Below are 20,169 nucleotides of genomic sequence, written 5' to 3' on the forward strand. Positions count from 1 at the left end.
CAGTTTATGGAGAAACTTCTGCCAACTCAGAGTGGTGGCCTGCAAGCTGCATTTGCTGAAACAAAAAAGGCCTCCATTGATTTGATCGGTGGAGTAGTTGCAAGTGAGGAATGTTTTGGATCTGTGCCGGGCATAGTGGGAACCATTGGACCGAAGCAGTGGACTACCATTCAAATTAGAAACAATAAACCACCAAGTTTGTCCTATTGCTTACTACACGTCAGTCTAGAGTCTGGACCGTGTGTTACATTACAACATGGCCAAGCTCCTAGCCAAAGTAACAGGAGAAGCACTCTCTTCAACCATGAAGCCAATCTGATCTCTAAGGATGAGACAATCGTATTGCCTTGAGCAAATATTTACAAATATTCCCATGTTGTAAGCCTTTCAAAAGTGATACAAGACCCGCAACAATAACCAATTCTTCCAACAGTTTACAGAGCATTGTGATTCGGCGCAAAATGATCATCATCTCAATCTCTGACACTTAAAATTAAATATAGGAATGGAAGATAAGGCTGATCATAGACAAATCGCAAACCCTCAATATTCATTTTCATTATAGGAACCTATCACTAAGCAATCTGAGGCGAACTATTGTGCACAATGCTCGTCTTCCACTTGCTATATGGGCTTCAAACAACAGACCACAACACTTCAAACAGGATCAAATAACAAGGCTCCCGTTGTTCGAACACACACCGGTTCATACTGCTGTGCCAGCCTTGTGGATGTGGAATCCCCAAAGGTCGATGCTGTGATTTCTCAATCCGATGCTTCTTAATGGGGAAGTCGTAGCGACGTTACTTTAATAATGGATGCCTACGTAGTTGAGAGGGGAAGGGAGGCCAGGGTGAGTGCGCGCCTGTGGCATTCTACAAGCATTTAGTGACTCACACCTACAACAGAGGGCCCTGGTGTAATCAAGAGTCGACGTGTTTCTCCATGGAGAAACAGTGGATTTTTCATTGCAAAATAGAGCAATGGTGTAATTAAAACCTATGTAGAAACAGTGAGTTTGTCATTGTCATTGATGCGCAACGTTGACACGTATCTGTTAACCACTGCAAATGTATAACAGTTCACAATAACACAATATACCATACAGCTGCCCTGTACTGAGGAATATCATAGACATTAGGGATCAACCGATATATCGGTCGGCCAATATTATCGGCCGATATTCGCGTTTTTTACGTGTATCGGTATCGGCCGATACGCGGCTGATTTTCGCCGATATTTTTCTTTTACTTGTTCTACCTCACCTGTTTTTAATATTTGTTAAATATTGTTCATCTACTTGTTCTTACTTGTTCTACCTCACCTGTTTTTACTATTTGTTAAACATTGTTTTTTATATTGAAGTTCAATAAATGTTCATTTTTTTAAATTGAGACTTGTAACATTTGATATCAGTGTTATTTTTATGATTGAGGGAGCAAAAGCAGTATCGGCGCTAAATATCGGCTCTAAATATCGGCTCAAGAAAATCGGTATCGGCGTACCGGCTAAGGCTGATGAAAAAATATCGGTATCGTATCGGCCCTAAAAAATCTGTATCGGTCGATCCCTAATAGACATAGCTCAAACCAGGGCCTTCACTCAGGCATCCCAGTCCACTCTGCCACAGAACACAACACACCAACCTGATGACCACAAAAACCACTCGCATATTGACATTACTGTTGACGCCTTGATAACATCCACATTGCAAGGTGTGCTTTTTATGACGCTGTGAATTCAGAAGGCCTGCCTGCCGTCGAGTGTGTGAAGGATATCTGCCGTCCGTGCTTGTCCAGGGGCCGGCGAAGCGGGGAGTTGATGCGGTTCCGGTGGACCCTCTCCACCAGTCCATGGTGACGGGTCCCTCTGACAGAGTCCAGCCCTGAGGGGAAGCCACCCTGGGGAGTGGGGGCACAGGCGAAGAGCGGTCAGATCTCCCAGGCTTACGTGACTCGTACAGCAGATGGGCTTTGCAGTGTGAGTTGTGACCACAAAAACAATATTCAATATTTTTTTCTTTCTGGGATTTTGGTAGGAATCGCCATTTCTTTCTTTTTCTTGCTAGATTATGTAGGGTGATGCCATTCCGAATAAATAAAAAACCATTATTTTTATTTTATATATTATTATTATAATAATTCAATTGATATATTATCATAATTAATAAGCAAAACCCGACTGCAAAGATGAAAAATATAGTCATATCATATCTAGCCTAAGCAATACAGAGACATAAGACAGAGGTAGGCGTTCAATTCAGAGGGGTTGATACTGTGAGAGAGGATTCAGTTTGAGTTTTATATTATTTATTAAAACAATACATACAATCCAAAAACATACACTGCAAAGGCAGCTTCATGTTTTCAAATGTATCAGCCATTTCTTCTTGCGGCATTCCCTGTAGGACCATTATTCTGCACACTCTGTACTCTTGGTTTGAATGGAGCAGGCGGTAGGTAATACATAACCACCAAAGAGTGAAATTCAGCGGCCATTCAGAATAAGGAGTTTCCCTTTCCCATTAGGCTGCTAAGGGATCCCCACAGCTTAAAAGCCACTTTGCCTAACAACTGGGATTGATTTTCTGCACCGCGGTCATAGTGCAACTATCACAGCTCTGCCTCAAAGGCCCATTCTTCCAGCCCGAAAAGGGGACTTTTACCTGGCCCCTCTATACCCTGGTTGTGTACTCTCCTCGGAGAACGGACACAGATACTGGTGTTCAGCTATTGCAAAGCACTGCAGTGATAAGAGCATTACAAGCACTGTGCCTCTCAAAGAGGGGCTGGGAAAAACATGCAACCAGAGCTAAGCATTGATCTACTATTCTGTCTTTGCCAAAGTCTGTATAAAACCCCATCTGAATTATTTAATGGCCTCAAGGGGGTGGGCGAATTTGCACTTCTGAAAGTCCAGTACAGTGTTCTGCTGTTCTTCTGCCAGGAGTTTAGAAAACACTTGAATAGACACTTGAGGGCAGATGCAACTGGCCTTGAGAAGGCGAATGCTGAAAACAAGACCTTGGCTTGGGTTTGGATCGGAATTATACAGCGGGGGCTTCGGTTCTAGTTGGATTTAGCCATCACATAGACTTCTTTGTTTTTGTATTTATTTTCTTAACACTAACTTTGTCGGACGTGTCCAATGAGGTGCCATTATCGAAGGAGCACTAGGATAGTCCATGCAGCGCAGTTGGCGAGGGCTGTTACCCACCTGGAAGTCATTGCTGGTATTGCCAATCTGGTTGACGTTGGGCAGCGATCCGCCATAGTATGGGGCCCGTGTCTGAGACAGGCGAAGCTGCTGGATCTTCTGAAACTGCACCTGCCACGTCAGAACAGAAACACAAACACGCATAATTTAATATGAGCTTTTGTTTTTATCCCCAACTCTCTAACCGAGCGCGGTGACTGTTTAAGGCTTGTTGCTAATGGAACAGGAGTGTGGGTGCCGATTAGAGATTGGCCTTCCACTCTTATTACAAAACGGCCTTAATCCAGAGACAGAAAAATATGTCAATTACCGTCTATTATCTTGTTGTGCCCATGCTTTTGTCAGAACCGCTCTTTGATTCGGTTGCCTGTATCGACACCTTGGAGCGTGTATAGAACACCATCAGTATACAATTTCAATCAAGCTGCTCCCTACATGAGGCAAAGTGCGTAACGTAATAACTAATAGCCCATTTTTTCTGTTTCCTTTGAGTAGACCGAGACACAAGGGCCTACAAGCACCAAGTGATTGCCTTTCATGTGACGACTAGATTCCTGACCTAGGTCACCAAAGGCGAGATTAAAGGGTAGCTCAACACCAGTTTCAGCAGGAGAACTTCCGCAACATGATTCAAAAGATGCATCTGAGAAGTCTGAAAAGGAAATTGACACTTTGGGGTACACTACATAACAGCATTTTTGAGGGGCTTTGAGGGAGCGAGGGAGTGTGAAAGGGGTCACGCTCCCTCGAGGTTGGGTGCACAGCCAATAGAAAAAGACCACTCTGGAAAATAATCTTCTTTTATGGAAAATATCTATTTTTTCCAGTTGTCTGTGAATCTGTACAAGCCAATTTCATTTTAAGATAGCTCCCAGCACATTTTGACCAATGGGGGCTAAAAAAAAAATGCAGGTTGAGAGCAGCAAAGGTATTTTTTAATCAAAATCATGCTCTGTTACTAGGCTCTCTCTTTTTGGCACTGATTTACCACAATGTGATCAAGGGTTTCAGACGATCTTTAACTTGCAAAGTTCATAAAGAATTGCTGTAACCATGTTGTCTTCCAATAGGTACACTGGTGCACTCTGATTGCATGTTAATACATATGTAAGGGGGAAAAAAAAAATCACAAATTGGCATGGGACCCAGGACTGTTAAAAAGAATATCTACACCTACCATTAGCATCTATCTTCGCCAGCGTGCGAGGAAATTGGCAATGTATATGTCCCAAAACTCTTCATCAGTTGTCACAGGTATCAACTCGTAGTAAACAAGCGAGGACTTGTTCTACTAAGGTTCAGTTAACTGAGGCCATCAACAATTGGGAAACAGTGCATGTGAACTTGCATGTGAACTTGTGTCTCCCCTTTGTCAGATTTTTTTTCTGACGCCTTGATTTGATTGCACTGTATGTACACCCAGCCAAGACAGAGATTTTGTTCAAAGAGAACAATAAAACGCAATATCATTGTGTTTAAACCGGCATTCGGCCATTTATCAACCTTCCATTTATCCAAGAAAATACTTAAACAACAACAATCCCTAATCGTTTTTGTTAAAAAATATGATTTATGAATACTTTTATGGTAGTACCAAATCAGGCATTATTTTCTTCAACCACAGCCGTCCAAAAATAAGAATGTTTGAAAATAGGCGCTTACCTGTCGGGTGGTTTGTGTTCAAGGAGCAAACCAGAACAGAAAGCCTACTTCAAATTACAGTGGTTTGCTGGCAGAGACGGGCTGCACATCTGTCAAGCCTCTATATACCTGCACTCAGTCACTCACTGGGCCATTCTGTCTTGCAAGGGTCACTGACAGTTCATACCTTATGGCAAAGTTAATTCAGTAGAACCTCAAAACCACATCCTCTATGACTGGCCTGTTAGAACGCCCTCTAGTAAAAATAACACACTGTATGCCAATGATGGTATGAAAATAACATGAATGGTACCTTTTATATAGTATTGGGAGAGAATATTATTGAAATGATGTACCAAACTATTTTCATGGGAGGCTACAATTTATTAAAAGATTTAAAGTTGCGAAAAATCGGGAAATTCGACGCATATAGCAATGCTATTAACTCGTTACAAAGCTAAACATGATATCGCTGTAACCATTAGCAGTACATAATGGTAGGGAGCATGCCATCCCAGTTCTCTAATGGGAACCCATCAAACAGTGCAAACAACGTTTTTGAAAATAAATGTGTGCACCCTATAATTATAATCAACTGAAAAGCATTAATGCTTTCATCCAGGTTTTGCATGCAAACTATCCGAATTCATCCCAATATCTTCAACAAGGACTTTTAGCCAAGCTATGCACTTAAAGTGTGTGTGATTTATATATAATCAACAGTGTGTGACACCCGTGACACACGTGTAACGGGTCGGAAATAACGGCCTGTCCACGCTTTTGACTCTTTTCAAACATCACGGAAGGAGGAACGGTTTGTCGGGCTGTCACACACACACACACACACACACACACACACACACACACACACACACACACACACACACACACACACACACACACACACACACACACACACACACACACACACACACAATTTAGGGACAGAATTTGCGGCTCAGAGAGGTGGGTTATGAGGTACATTTCCCCAACACAAAAAGGCCAACAAGTGCAAAGTTGTTATAACCAAAGCCTCGGACAGGGTCTAGTCTCTTCAGCGCCATTTGATTTACAGCTCAAATGTGGGAATCATATTTGCATCTGACAACAGAACACCGGTCTTATCTGGAGATGAAGTGCCATATCACCTCATCAGATAAGATATGGGGGCAATGTCTCATAGGTGCACATCCTCTCCCCTAAACATCAACGCATCCCGTAGACATTGATGATTGACAGATTGATTGATTGATTGATTGATTGATTGATTTGAAATGCAACACTAGGCAATCAATATCATCTGACATCTCGAAGAGACTATATAAAGCACATTTAACAAATCAAACCACAGGGAGTTCCTTTGAACAAAGCAGAGTAAAGCGGGGAACATGATGCACAGAGAACAACTCTTGTTCTTTACCCTGGAGACGTTGAGATCCGTCATGAGCTGGTCAAAAGCCCGGGTCTCCTCCGCCTGCTTCTGGTTGTGCAGAGCGATCTTCTCGCTGAACTTCCTCGGGTTGGAGCCACCTGTGCCCGGGGATCCAGACATGGTGCGGGCCGCAGTTTTTAAAAAAAACTCCCAGCTACTTCAGAAACTAAAAAAAACAACACGAAACCGTCTTGAGTCCAGCTTTTAGACCACACTAAAACCAGGTTTTGGTAAATCCATCGGGGGGGGTAGTAAACGCGCGTCACATCGCTCTCCCGGTCCGAGGTAAGGCCGGAGTTAGGGGGCGGCTTCCCGGGTACGGAGTAACGTCAAGATGAAGTTTGCGGAGCGTCTCGCCAGGCGGTCTGGCGGCTAGCGCGGCTAGCGGCTAAGCTAAGTGTTGCTCTGATGAAAGTTGAGAGTCGCTGTGGCTAAAGCTAGAGCTACACCGTAATCACAACAGTGTACGGGGGGGGGGGGCGAACTGTATGAGCAGCTATATACGCTGGGTCACTTCTACAACTCTTGCGTGTTCCGAATAAACTACCGATACACTCTACGTGTCGCAGACACTTTTACTTGTTGGGTGACCGTGTTGCCGGGGTCCTAGTGGGGCGTTAATGTCACCAACAGCCCGGGAGAAAACAACCGTGGCTAGCTTAGCTTAGCTAAGCTGTCAGTCCCACAGCCGCCACCGTTGTGTGTGTGTGTGTGTTTGTTTGTTTTTAACCCACAAAAACACTTTGCAAAACTCGCAACAACAACCAAAACAGAACTCTAGACTCGTGAGTCGCTTTGTATACATGTGTTGTCACTGAAATGCATCGTCCTAACTGTCGTTAAAGTGAATATTGTCGGCTTAAGTGGCGAGTATCTGAGGCGTTGAGGCAGAGGTTGGCTTTTCAACAAGTGTCAGACCGACGTGAGGTCGTTGCCGCGGACGACTGCAGGTCCCCCCCGCTGAAAGTAACACGGTGCTCCCTTTCGTGGCTGATCCCGTCACATAAAAGCAAGTGTATTATAAAGCTCCACCATACGAGCCTTTAATTAATCCACACACAACGGATGCATCGTATAAATCTGTAAAAAATAAATTAAAAAAAATCCAACAAACTAAGGGGAAAAAACGCAAAATAGTTGAAGTAATCCGTCCATGATCCCTGCTTCTGCCAAGTTTCGACCGGGGGTTATAATAAAAATAATATTCGTCTCACTGCTCGTCGCTTCACTAGGTTGGTTGCAGCCAGATTCCCTGGCTTCCTCATACTCTTCTGCATGAAAAACACAAGCGTAACCTCGTAAAAAATAACATAGACTGCCCGAGGTTCCCACAGGGTGGCAGTAAAGGGCCTTCTTGGGTGGGTTTGAAATATAGGCTATTAATTAGAACAAAACCAATGGTACATACATTTCAACCTCGTCTTCCCATGGGACAAGTGAACCAACTTGTGGGGTGTATTGTATTTTAACCGAAAAGAAAACACACATTTGGCATCTGGCAGCTTTATTCTAAAACAGATAAAATACAAGTAATGGACTGTAAATCAGGGTCAACAAAGCACTTAGAAAGTATTTACCATATTTGAGGTCTACGAGAAAATATATATTTTATTAAATCGACAAATAAGCTCTTTAAAAAGGCCTTTGAAGTAAGTCCAAACTCTAGTACAAATAGAATAGTATAGACTTGCATCTACGGGACCAACCAGCATAATGAACCATAATACTGCACATGTTTGAAGGCTAAGAGACTCCCACACATGTTCTGTCCCTGTAGTTATTAACATTTACTACATATTATTGTAGACTGACAACATACAAAATATAAATAATTGCTAGACGAATTACATCATAAAAACAAATATGCGTGAGCAAAGTTAATTTCCAAGGTCAGTGACAATGATAGCCAATCCAATGTAGTACAGAGTAGAAGTCCTCAACAAAGGTGTATCAGACTTAATGGGGAAAGCCCATAAAACAGAACCAAATCCAGTCTATTTTGGAAGGGACAAGACACATTATTTCACTTTTTGCCAGATTAAAGATGAAGGAAAGCTTTGGCGGTGTGAGACAGAAGTGGCATATTTTTGTTTGTTGAGTCAAAGATCAACCAATATATAGGTCAAATGGCCATGGGCAGTGATATCAGATGCAAATTCAAACTGAAAAAATCCATACTGAAACAGTAGGCAGGTTATTTGAAATAAATATTTATGAATATAAACACACTAGTGTTTTCGGAATTAAATACAAAATGCAGAATTTTAAGAGTGCCTCAAATTATTGGCACAACTATTCAAAACTAACCCTTTGAATGCCTTTTTCTGTTAGAAAAAAAAAAAGCTCTAAAAACAATCTATGGCAGGCAAGCTGGAGCTAGCTTGAGTCCAAATGTAGGACGAGTTGGAGAAATAATGAAACATGTACTACAGCCCTGCTGTGAAGTACGACAGCACTCTGTTACTGGGGAGGGTGGGAGATATAAGGTCTTAAACTTCCGGCTGAAAAAGTGAAATAAAAATATTTTCTTGTTTTCTTTCCCCACATAAAATCATCATTCTGCAAGCAATCAAAGCTCATGCACAAAATATTTGCAATGCTTAGCACAACAACGCAAAAATTGTCTTGAATCCAAATTTCAGCAACAAAATCATAAATGATATATGGTGATGCACCTAATCAAAATAATACACATACATTTGCATATGCAGATGCAAGAAGTGCAGAGGGAATCATAAATGGAAAGTATTGCAATTTTTTTTAGCAATCCACTTTAGGGAATGTGTTGTAAGTCTCTAGATGGTCTCTCAGCTTCCTTTATTTCCCATAGAACTTCTTGTTGAGCAGGAATATAAGCAGGTTGACGTTGATGGTGGCCCGGTCAAAGAGCTTCATCACGGCCACGCCTTCATACTGCAGCTGCAGGAGATCCTGGGAGGCACCATGGAAAGATTGCAAGGTGGATGTTGTTATTCCAAGACAGAGGTAATCAAGCCCATTTCCTGCTTATTCCAGTCAAATCCACTTCATGAGGAAATTCTGGTCTGGAAATAGAGACGGAAATAAAGAAGATCTTGTGGATATCCTACCTGATATTGTAATGGTACCGTTTCCAAGTGCACACCCAGTAACTTTGCCTTCACATCAAACACTCCGACTGTCTCTGACGGAGAGATCTCAAAGATAACGTTCTTCAGCCTGAAATGAGAAGAGATGATCATGAACCGACAGACGGATGCAAAGATTGGCTAAAAGCCATATTGAATACCAGGAGAAGAGAGAGTTCAATTCAGTGCCATGAACCACAAACCTAAAAATGAAATATATTTGACTGAAAACACGAACCCACGGCGAGTGGGATTGCTAAGTCTCAGAAAACAATAACAGCAGTTCATCTCTAAACATCGTTCTCGAAAAGCCCTTCGCTGATGGAAGCAGAACTCACTGGTTTGTCTGCAGATCGTCGATCTCGATCAGCACGCCCTTCTCGTGGAGACGCTGGGCGTTGTATTTCATGGACGTCTGTTTGCTCTTCTTTCCCTTGTTTTCGCCCGATTTCCTTGACAAAACGGAGTTGTGGGAGAAACACGTTATCATATGCTGCCACTTGTTTCTCATGCTTCTGACTCGGTTAGTAGATGGACAATCGGGGCCGATTGATGTACCTCCTCACCATAGATCAGGTTTTTCCTAACCGTACAACAATACACCGGCATTTTATCAGCCAACATCAACATTAAACACTTTTACACTTTTGTTTCTATTTTTAAACCAGGGATGAGGCTTTTAAGATGCACATATATATAAATGACTTGCCGTGAGTGTGCTGGCAACATATCAGAGGCATTGTTTTTTTAATGACTCTATACGTTTGATTGGCTAATCCATGTGATTTCAATCCACTTACTTTCCCTTGGTGGCCAGGTTGTCCATGCATGTCCTGATGTACTGGTTGTAGTAGTCGATCTGCACGTTAAAGAAGTTGGTCTTTGAGTTGAGGGCGGTGTTTGTCTGCTGCAGTTTCACCAGCTCAGCTTTCCTGCGTTGGCGATACCGCCGTTGATTCCTGATGTCCTGTGTGATGAAATCGCACCGCGCGCACACACACACACACACACACACACACACACACACACACACAGAGACACAGACACACACACAGACACAGACATACACAAATTGCAATGGGGGATTAGTAACGGGTTACCCTTGAGAGCAGGGTTTTAATATCAGCTCAGGTCAAGCCTCCTGGCGTGTATTGTGTCCTATATACTCCCTTGTGTTTAGGTCTAGCAGAAGGGTCAATTTTTGCTTCTGTGTTTATGGGGAACATTAACCACTATACTGTCCACACGTTATATACTTCATCCATTATGTACAAGGCTCCCCTGTTGACCCTCACGAGGAACAGCAGAGGAAATCAACCGGGTTGCTGTGGTCTTACCTTGGCTATGTCGTTGATGAGGTCCTGGTAGCGGTTCTCCGGCTGAACGCGGCCCAGCACCGCCAGCCTCTCCAGGTTGCTCCTGATCTTGTCCTTCTTGCCCTGGAGCGTGAGGCTGTCGTCCACCACCGACTTGGCCTGCTTCATCTTCTCCGGGGTCTTGGCGTCGCGGATGGCCCGCCTCTGCATGGCACGCTGGTACTCCAGCTCCTGGTGTCCAGAGCAATGGGTTCAGTGTTTGATGGGTCGTTTATGTCATAGATTGGCCGAGTGTTTGATTTGAGAGTTAATTGAAGGGCGTTAAGAGCAGTGGTGCCACGGTTACCTTGAAAAAGCAATCTGATTACTGATTACTAGTTGCTCCTTAAAATAGTAACATAGTTACTTTACTGATTACTTGATTTTAAAAGTAACTAAGTTAGATTACAAGTTACTTTAGTTACATTTAGCTGCGACAACACCCCCTGCCTCTGGAGGGTCAAGGTCGGTACTCGCCTCTGATAAATTTAAGTCTTTGGAGACTTACGCCTCACACGCACACGCACTCTCACACAAACAGACAGACAGGCAGACACACAAACACACACCACTCCATCGCTCTCAAGGCCAATCGGTGATCCAGTAAAAAAATAGTAACGCACAGTGACTTTGATGAGTAACTTTAATCTGATTACTGGTTTGGAAATAGTAACGCGTTAGATTACTCGTTACTGAAAAAAGTGGTCCGAGGCCATTAACCAACGTACCTAATGCGTTACTAAGTAACGCGTTACTGGCATCACTGGTTAAGAGATTCACTTTAATATGTTAACAACTTCAGGAATATCTCAAACACAGAGCAGTAGGGCTGTCAAAATTGCTCAAAAATGACATTCGAATGTTCGTTTGGAAAAAAATCACGTATTCGAACTATTCGAATATCGCGTTTTTGGATACATTTCGAACGAATATTCGAACTTCGAATATGTTTGCCGTCTCGTTGAGAGTGCTGGTGGGCGGCGGCTTCCTGCTGGGCATTTCCTTACTTTAAAACGAGGGACATCGCGAACAGACAGAGGCTCATTCACAAAGCAGTTAGGCGCTTGTACCGCGGGAGTGTTTTTTTACATTTGAATATTATGAGGGACATCGCGAACAGACAGAGGCTCACTCACAAAGCAGATAGGCGCATGTGTAACCGAGCGTTGGCACTTAGATATTTATATGACAAGAATGACACAAGCGTGAAAGGGAAAATAGTCTTGTTTACTTAGTACCTATCAGAAGTCACCCAGTCACAGCGTGAGAGCTGGAATACCTATATCCAAGTACGGAAACCCCGAGGGGATAAAATACATTCGCTCTTCACAATACTAGTCTGTTACACTTGTACCGCGGGAGTGTTTTTTCACATTCGAATATTATTAGGGACATCGCGAACAGACAGAGGCTCATTCACAAAGCAGATAGAGGCGCTTGTACCGCGGGAGTGTTTTTTTCACATTCAAATATTAATTTTCACGTTCGAATTCGCGTTTTTGGATACATTTCGAACTAATATTCGAACTTCGAACATTCATTGACAGCCCTACAGAGCAGTAGGTACGTTGGTAAATGATCCAAGTGAGTAAGCTGATTTAGTTTAGACTCAAGTCCTTTCTAACCTGCTCAGGGCCACATGAAGACTCCAGTATCTCAGTGAGAGTTTCTCCTGGTTGGAACCGGATCACATCCACGATCAGCCTCTTGGTGCTGGAAGAGATAAGGAGAAAAATAACATGATGAGACCCAATAGGAATAACTCAGAAGTTAGATCACAGTCCACAAGGGGGGGGGGGGTGTTGATAACGTACTTGAGCAGGAGGGTCTTGGCGTCCACCTCGGCGTTGGCCTCTCCGGGGACGTCAAACTTGTTGGCCAGAGTGAGCGACACCTCGGTCTTCCCCATTACCTCCTTGTTGGGGTCGTCTGGGGGAAGCGGGTTCTCACCTGGATGAGTGAGAGAGAGACACACAGAGACACAGACACAGAGAGAGAGCCGTTTAAGGGATGGGGCAGGTTCAAAAGGTGGTTGTAGTGATGATAGATCGAGCTCTTTCACAACCTGGTGTTGTAAGATAAGATAAGACAAGCTTTATGGTTCAGAGGGAAGTTTGTTTTGGACAGCCAGTGTTTACAGGAGCACACATGGAGCCAACATGGCTCGGTAGTCTTGGCGCGACTACCCGTCCACTAGGTCCGCCAAACAATATACCTCAGAACCATCATACTGTGGTACCAAGAGCTGCGTCATGACGCCAACCATGTTGACCCTCCCCTTCTCGAGGAAGCGTATTTACGAATCCTACTATGGCCACGCCAAGACCCGCCCTACTCTAGTTGTGATTGGCCGGGTTGCATGCAACTCAACTGGATGCTTTAGAACTCTATGGTTCCTTCGCTGTGAGCATTCGAGAGCGTCACAAAATAACCCTAACCCTGACCCTAGCAGCTAATATCATACCAGTAAAAGCGCGGTAGGCTAATCCATAGACAGTAGAATCAAACATAGGGGTGTCGTCTGTGACGGATCAATCAGAAATAGGGGCGGGCGTGTCTTTTCGGGATAATGGCGTGACCATAGTAGGATCCGTAATTTCGACCTCCAGGAAGGAGCTTGACGGCTGCCTGGGACTCACCGATCAGGGACTCCACCGTGGGCACCTCTCCCAGGTCCTCCAGCAGCTCGTGGATGGGGTCGTTGTGCTCTGGAGCGATGGCGTCCTGGTGGTCCAGGAGCAGCTAGGAGAGAGAACACAAGTGCAAGGATGTCACAAACCGTCACTCATGAAGACGGCGAAAAGGAACCAAAGGCAAAGGAATCAGCACAGTGTCAGTCTTTAATGTAGCTTATAGAGGTATCAGATTGAGTTCACATCGTTGTGTGCGTGTGTCTGTGTGTGCGTGTGCGAGTCTGCCTCAAACTCACTGTGTGTGTGTTGATGACCTCTCCGATGGAGATATAGATGACTGGTTTTTGCAGGTTGACCAGGTCTGAGTATTGATCCACGTTGAACTTGTCTTCCAGCGAAGGGACGTCACAGGCGGCCAAGATGAAACGTCTGTGGTGGAAGACACGACGGGCACGGACGTTTGATTAGACACAACATGACAGCAGTGAAGACTTCCCCTTGCTTCTGAGCGATGCAACGCACACACACACACACACACACACACACACACACACACACACACACACACACACACACACACACACACACACACACACACACACACACACACACACACACACACACACACACACACACACACACACACACACACACACCTGAATTTCTGGTAGGAGTTGGTCAGGTACTCGTTGATGGGGTTGAGATGGGCGTTGTCCCCCTGGAACATCTTGTTGGAGGCGGCGTGCTGCAGCAGCTTGGCGATGGAGCCCAGGTTCCTGCGCTGGTCCGTGGTCAGCTGACCCCCGGCCGACAGCTCGATGATGTCGAAGGCGTCGGGGGCCACGATGGCGGGGTTCATGTAGCGGTAGTACAACAGATTGCCCACAATCTGCCCGGTAAGGGAGACTTAATTAGATCCATGTTTTAGAGTAGTTTCATTAGAACTTGACTTCAATGGGAAAATCATCCAAAGAAAGCCTGAAGCGCGTAGCCAGAAAGCCCAGAGAGTGTAGGAATGCAGTAGCTGGAGACAGGATCCAGGAGGAGTCTCACCTGAGATCAGCCAGCAGAGAGAAGGACACCCCTACTCCCCCCCCAAACCCTCCCCATACAAAGAGGCTGGCGCCAGGGGAAGAACAGGCCACCAGAAAGGGCTAAGGCAGAGCCGGGCTGAGAAGAAGAAAGAATTAAGGGAAGGAAAGAAGTATGAAAGAGAGGAAGAGTGGCATGGTGGCGATGGAGACAGTGTATGAAAGAGTGAAAGAGGGAGAGAGAGCGAGAGAGAGAGAAAGGGTTTGAATGAAGAAAGGCTTAGGTAAGCATCGCTGAACAAGCTTGGAAGAAAAACTCCAGTACAAACTCCAGTACAAACTCCCTACATCCAGTTTGATGTAGGGAGAAAGATTCAAACAGCGACGAACCTTGACCAGCTCGTCTTCGGTGGCGTCTGGGAACTTCTCATGCAGCGTGTCCTTCAGCACCTTGGAGATGAACCTCATCCCGTACCTGGCGGAGGATCCCAAACAAGACAGCACAGCACGTGATAGTTAGAAGCTGGATCCACAGCGACCGTAACAACAACAACAACAACAGACTCTGATAAAGGCAGAGAGGATCGCTTACGGGATCTTATCCACCGAGACAACGATGGCCTGCAGGAACTTGTCCGTGACCGCCTTCATGTTCTTGATGGACGCCTCCAGCCTGGTTCTCACCTCCTCGTGGGCCATGGCCTGCTCCGGGGTCACCTCGTACGGCAGCTTGCTGTTGGGGCGACGGGGAGAGAGCGGGGCAGCATAGTGTGAATAAAAAAAAAAACGGTCTGAAATTAGCAAAGATGGCGTACTTTCCTAGCCTGGGTCCGCCCGCCTACGTACCTCCGCTAAATGTTCATTTGCCCGTTAGTACAAGGTCTGGATAAGCGGTGTATTCGCAGGGTTTTCTGCAGCAAATTTTTTGGCTGCCCAATCAGCGAAAAGATGGAGTTGCTATCACGACCAAATGTTAGCGATAAGTTATGGCAGATCCAGAGTGGCACCGGGCAGATCCAATCGTTTTAAACTCCAACTGACACCCGCCTTCAAGTGAGGTAACGTTTGTCAATGGAGAGTGGCCAGACTCTGTGGGCAAATGAAATGAAGTACGACAGTCTGGTACGACCAGGCTAGTACTCTCCGCCCCGACCCACAAGAGTTCAATGTTGTACCTGTTGTTAAAGACATACCAAGTCGTACAGGTCATCCCCCCCCCCCTAGTACGAAAGGGGGGTGTCCTGTACGACTTGGTTTGTAACGCTTAGCAAAGGGTTGGGGCTCAGCAAAGGCAAAGGTCAACCCTTTGCAAAGCGTTAAGGCTGCCAGCGTTCACGCTCCCCTCCTCCAAGTAGGAGCATCACGGCTGCCTCCAAATCGGTATGAAATGAGCACAGATGGCGTGGGTGGGGGACGGCGGGGGCCTCACCTGGCCTCTCCGGTCTGCGTCTCCATCTGGTTCACCCAGCTCTTGTAGATGTCGACCGGGTCGGTCTTGATGTTCAGCGCCTTGTCGTCCATGATGTCCTTGACGGCCGGGGCCAGGATCTGCCGCAGGGCGTTCTGGCCCCGCGCGCCACGGTTGAAGCTGACCACCATCTTGATCACCGTGGGGTTCCCCGTCACGATCTCCTGGATCTGGTCCACTTTGGATCTGTGGGGGACGGGCGACAGAGTGGGAGCGTTATGGGTTGCGGTCAAGACAACGAATCCGGAAGAGCATATATATCCATCATTATCCTGGTCCAAGGGTCACCCCTTTATTGAGGAGTGTTCAAAAAGGGGGCACTTTAAAAGCCCACTATACGCATGCTCAAAATTCTAAGATTGTTAGCTACTTGGTGAAGCATGCAAAGCCCAGAGCCTCCCGGTTCTCAAGAATGGAGAATATTCTATCTGTGAAAAAGAGGACAGGAAATATCGATATATAGATCACATTAATAATAGATCCCCACCCGAGTGACTATGTATAGAATCCAAATGTAATACCAATCAGTGACTTCTCACATTCTGAAGCACAGAAACAAGAACCCTGTGTACAACTATATGGCTGATCCCCGCTTCTACGCCACAACAACCCTCACCGGTACCCCTATCAAGTAGACTGATCTTTAAACCTGTGCACTGACAAAGGGGCCTAATGCGTTTGCCTGCTCTTGACACTCCGGATGGTGAGTTAATGGGTAATCACACCGGCCCCGAACAGCCCTGACAAAGTAGCAATGCTCCATTATTTAGTGCTACTAATAATGGCCGACACTCACTTGATCTCCTCCTGCAAAGCCGTCTTGAAGAGCTTGAGCAGCAGGTACTCCTCCCGCTGATTGGAGGCGTAGTTGTACAGCGTGAAGATCACGGAGTCCATGAACTTGGTGGACTTGTTCTGGGGCATCTGGAAGATCAGCTTGGCCAGGTACGTTGGGTTGGTCTGGAATAAGACATGCCGTTTATTATATGTTCAATCTATATGTTCAATCTCTATGTTCAATCTATATTTCAAATCTCTGTTCAATCCCTTGTGTGAATTGGAGTGCGACTCGAAAGAGGTCTTCGCTTTTGGCGTCAATAAAGTATCCATTCATCCATCTGTCAACTTTCTATATCCATCCCTCCCTCCCTCCCTCCCTTACTGTGACTCCTACTGGATCATACACTGCAACATGTCGTGTGTAACAGACCCCCACGTGTTAACACGGCAGTATGATATGCCAGTAAACCCGGCAGTCAACACTGCAGTCTTCACGCCGCTGGGGACCACCATTCCATTCTTAACCGACAAAACAACACAATGACTGCTTCACACGGGGGTGCAATACAAAAATCCCATTAAGGAAACGACCAGATATTGTCTGGCAAGAGTCCCTGTTTCAAACCGAGAGTGCCGATAGTGGGTACCTGGAGCAGGTAGAAGAGGTGCTGGTACGCCTCCAGTTTCAGCCTCTTCTCCTTGCTGAGCGCCTTGAGGCCGCCCCTCTGCTTGTTCATCATCATGAGGTTGGACAGCTGCCCCTTGTTCTTCTTGCTCAGCTTCTTGCTGTGGGACACCACCTCCTGCAGCGTGATCTTGTTCTTCACCAGCAGGCCGATCTTGATGTCCATCAGGTTGAGGTCGTTCTCCAGCTGCTGGTTGGAGCGGATGTTGGTGACCACCTCCTCGCGCAGCCCCATCAGGTCCAGCTCCTCCTGGAAGTCCTGGTCGCTGTGGTCCAGCAGGTGGACGAACTTCCGAACCACGCCCATGGGGGGGTCGTCGGCGCTGACTGCGTGGGCGGGAGTTGGGGGGTGAGGGTAAGAGTGAGGGTGGGGGTTCGGGCGGGAGAAGGAAGCGTTAGGTGGGGTCGTGGGGTCAAACCAGTAGGAAAACCACCCCCGCCGCCGCATCACAAACATCCACTTTTAACAGCAACGGAGGAAGGACTGTGACTTTGAAAGCTATAGCAGTCCACCGGTGTAGCAATAAGTATTAAAATGGATAGATACAGAAAAAAAAAATCGACAACTAATTAAAGATTCATCAGATTCATAGATCTAATCCCACTAATTACCACACTCAAGGCCAAAGAGCGATAGATCTGTTTGCTCTGCCACTATCTTTAGAAATCCTACTCACTGAGCGTTTTGTAGTCGTCCCTGGCCTTGTTTGCTCTAATGAAGGCCTGGATCTTCACCACCTCATTGATCTGCAGACACAAACAGCAATTACATGCTTTATTAATGTCACAGATTATAACCATAGTGACCCAGCATAGTGAATCAGAGTAGCCCAGATCTCAGAGGCCCGATGGTAAATGTCACTGGGTGCTCGAGGGGGAGATAGGCAGCATGACTTAGTGTTTTAATTATGTGACGGCCACTTTAAGTGACAATCTTTGTAATCTAGAATCTACAAAGTAGCTGGGATTATCGTGGGGATTCTTGCGTTGCACGTCCAGACAGGTGTTTTTGTATACCAATGCTTTGGGCTTTTGGGTACTGTACTCACATGGTCCTTGAAGTACTTCAGTCGGTCCCTGTACTTCTTGCGAGCTTGGTGCATGCGGACCATTGCCTGGATCTGAAAAAGGACACGTTTTAGTCTCTGTAGGAATACTGCCTTTAATGTTCATCAATATGGAAGGACAGCTATATCATGTATCCAGTCACCTTGACAGCCTCGTCGCTGTGGTCTTTGAGATGCTGCTTGCGGTCTTTAAAGTTCTTCCTCTGCTTGAAGCCCTTCCAGTGGGCCTGAGGGGAAACGAAGGGGAAGACAAGACGGCGTGATTCTAAAGTACTGGCAGCGTACATTTTCAGCTGCATGGTTGGTCTACAGTCAACAGACTGTGTCTGTATCTGTGTGTGTCTTTCAGGGTCCATGTCTTCCTGAGAGGGCAGACATGACGGTTGGGGACGTTTTACCTGTATACACGTGACAGAGGAATCCTGGCTCTTCAGGAAGTCCAGGCGGTCCCTGTGCGCCTTCCTCACCAGGTACCCACGGCAACGAGCTTGCAGCTTGGTAATAAGACTCTCATTGGCCAACCACAGCTGCTTTCTGTTGTAGGCTGTGGTAACCCCGGAAACCACCGACTGATGGGAAGGGGAAGAGAATAAAACAATTGTTTAAACGAGCCGTTGAAAGCTTCACGACAAAGAAACGTTGGGCATTCGGGGACTCGAGGGCCGTACTTGAATTTCGTCCTTGTTGAGCTGAGTGTTGTTCTGCAGGAATTCCTCGGGCTCGAGCCAGGTGCCCTCCCCCGTCTGGGTGTTGTAGTAGTAGTTGTGTCCTCCCTTCACCCAGTGCTTCATCCACTCACTGCCGTTGTCCCCTGGAACGAGGGCACGGCCACAAGCAAACACTGAGTCGCCGCCTCAACCGAATAATGTTAATAATAATACTTTCGATATATATTGCGCTTTTTCCAAGTACAGCTTTACAGAGTGAACACAAAATAAAATCATATGATAAGAACGTATATTAGTGAAACAAAAAAAAAGGAGGAAGGGGAGGAAGTTATGTGGTGAAAGCAATCTTAAAAAGGTGGGTTTTGAGGGCCTGTTCAAATGAATGCGTGTGTGTTAGCGTGTGGCATGACTCCTGCGGTCACTCCTCCGTCCCCGGTCTCGTCGTTCTCACCCTCTTTCTTCTTCCCCTCCTTGATGGTGGACAGGTCGTCCTGGTAGGTGGGGGCGCACTCGGCCGTGACGCCGTACAGTCCCGTGCCAGGCCCCCGCAGCGCGGCCAGCGTCTGGGACGCCTCGCCGCTGTCCACCGCCTCGTTGATGGCCTGGATGGCCTTGGAGACTACACACACGGCCAGAGGGATAGCACACACACACCCAGACACACACACACAGACACACACACAGACGTCAGAAAGCAGTAGTTTAAAGGACAATGAAGAAGACTGAAAAATCATTGAAAGATTTATTTCATTTTAGCTTCCAAAACCCTCTATTGATTTGAAGATAGGTTGTTGTGCTCAACGTGGTTTCAATCCCCCTGAAATACGACACGTGGAGATGTGGAAAAAGGTTAAGATAGTTATAGGTGAGTGTGTTTACATTGCAGGGCCTCCTGGGAGTCCTTGTTAGCATTAAGGATAGCGTCCTGAATCTCATCCAGCCACAGGACAGCAGAGGGATCCTGAGTCTCCTACACACGCGTACAAACACACAAAGCATTAGAGCACGAGTCAATCAACATACAATCATCCCCAAAACATGAGGAACTCATTCTACAAGTAATTATTCATGTCGACAGAAAGAGAC

The 20,169-nt window shown here is 45.9% G+C and overlaps 2 protein-coding genes across 2 annotated transcripts in view; both read right to left on the bottom strand.

Moving 5' to 3' along the window:
- The window catches only part of crtc3 (CREB regulated transcription coactivator 3), a 33,321-nt gene extending 26,588 nt beyond the window's left edge, over positions 1-6,733 (bottom strand). The window contains exons 1-3 of the mRNA XM_056608434.1: positions 6,278-6,733; positions 3,217-3,327; positions 1,777-1,901 (exon numbers count right to left, since the gene is read on the bottom strand). Of these exons, the coding sequence (XP_056464409.1) occupies positions 1,777-1,901; positions 3,217-3,327; positions 6,278-6,409 (368 nt within the window). The 5' untranslated portion in view covers positions 6,410-6,733. The remainder of the gene's footprint in view (positions 1-1,776; positions 1,902-3,216; positions 3,328-6,277) is intronic.
- A 1,026-nt stretch (positions 6,734-7,759) lies between these two features.
- Positions 7,760-20,169, bottom strand: part of iqgap1 (IQ motif containing GTPase activating protein 1) — a 36,058-nt gene continuing 23,648 nt past the window's right edge. Inside the window, exons 16-37 of the mRNA XM_056608433.1 lie at positions 19,963-20,053; positions 19,535-19,702; positions 19,084-19,226; positions 18,814-18,984; positions 18,559-18,642; positions 18,398-18,469; positions 18,026-18,095; positions 17,311-17,675; positions 16,680-16,843; positions 15,845-16,069; positions 15,008-15,148; positions 14,806-14,890; positions 14,041-14,273; positions 13,681-13,813; positions 13,391-13,493; positions 12,566-12,701; positions 12,377-12,464; positions 10,734-10,943; positions 10,197-10,363; positions 9,735-9,848; positions 9,379-9,487; positions 7,760-9,220 (exon numbers count right to left, since the gene is read on the bottom strand). Of these exons, the coding sequence (XP_056464408.1) occupies positions 9,107-9,220; positions 9,379-9,487; positions 9,735-9,848; positions 10,197-10,363; positions 10,734-10,943; positions 12,377-12,464; positions 12,566-12,701; positions 13,391-13,493; positions 13,681-13,813; positions 14,041-14,273; positions 14,806-14,890; positions 15,008-15,148; positions 15,845-16,069; positions 16,680-16,843; positions 17,311-17,675; positions 18,026-18,095; positions 18,398-18,469; positions 18,559-18,642; positions 18,814-18,984; positions 19,084-19,226; positions 19,535-19,702; positions 19,963-20,053 (3,186 nt within the window). The 3' untranslated portion in view covers positions 7,760-9,106. The remainder of the gene's footprint in view (positions 9,221-9,378; positions 9,488-9,734; positions 9,849-10,196; positions 10,364-10,733; positions 10,944-12,376; positions 12,465-12,565; positions 12,702-13,390; positions 13,494-13,680; positions 13,814-14,040; positions 14,274-14,805; positions 14,891-15,007; positions 15,149-15,844; positions 16,070-16,679; positions 16,844-17,310; positions 17,676-18,025; positions 18,096-18,397; positions 18,470-18,558; positions 18,643-18,813; positions 18,985-19,083; positions 19,227-19,534; positions 19,703-19,962; positions 20,054-20,169) is intronic.

This window comes from Gadus chalcogrammus, chromosome 14 (assembly GCF_026213295.1).
Source record: "Gadus chalcogrammus isolate NIFS_2021 chromosome 14, NIFS_Gcha_1.0, whole genome shotgun sequence".
NCBI classification, from domain to species: Eukaryota; Metazoa; Chordata; class Actinopteri; order Gadiformes; family Gadidae; genus Gadus; species Gadus chalcogrammus.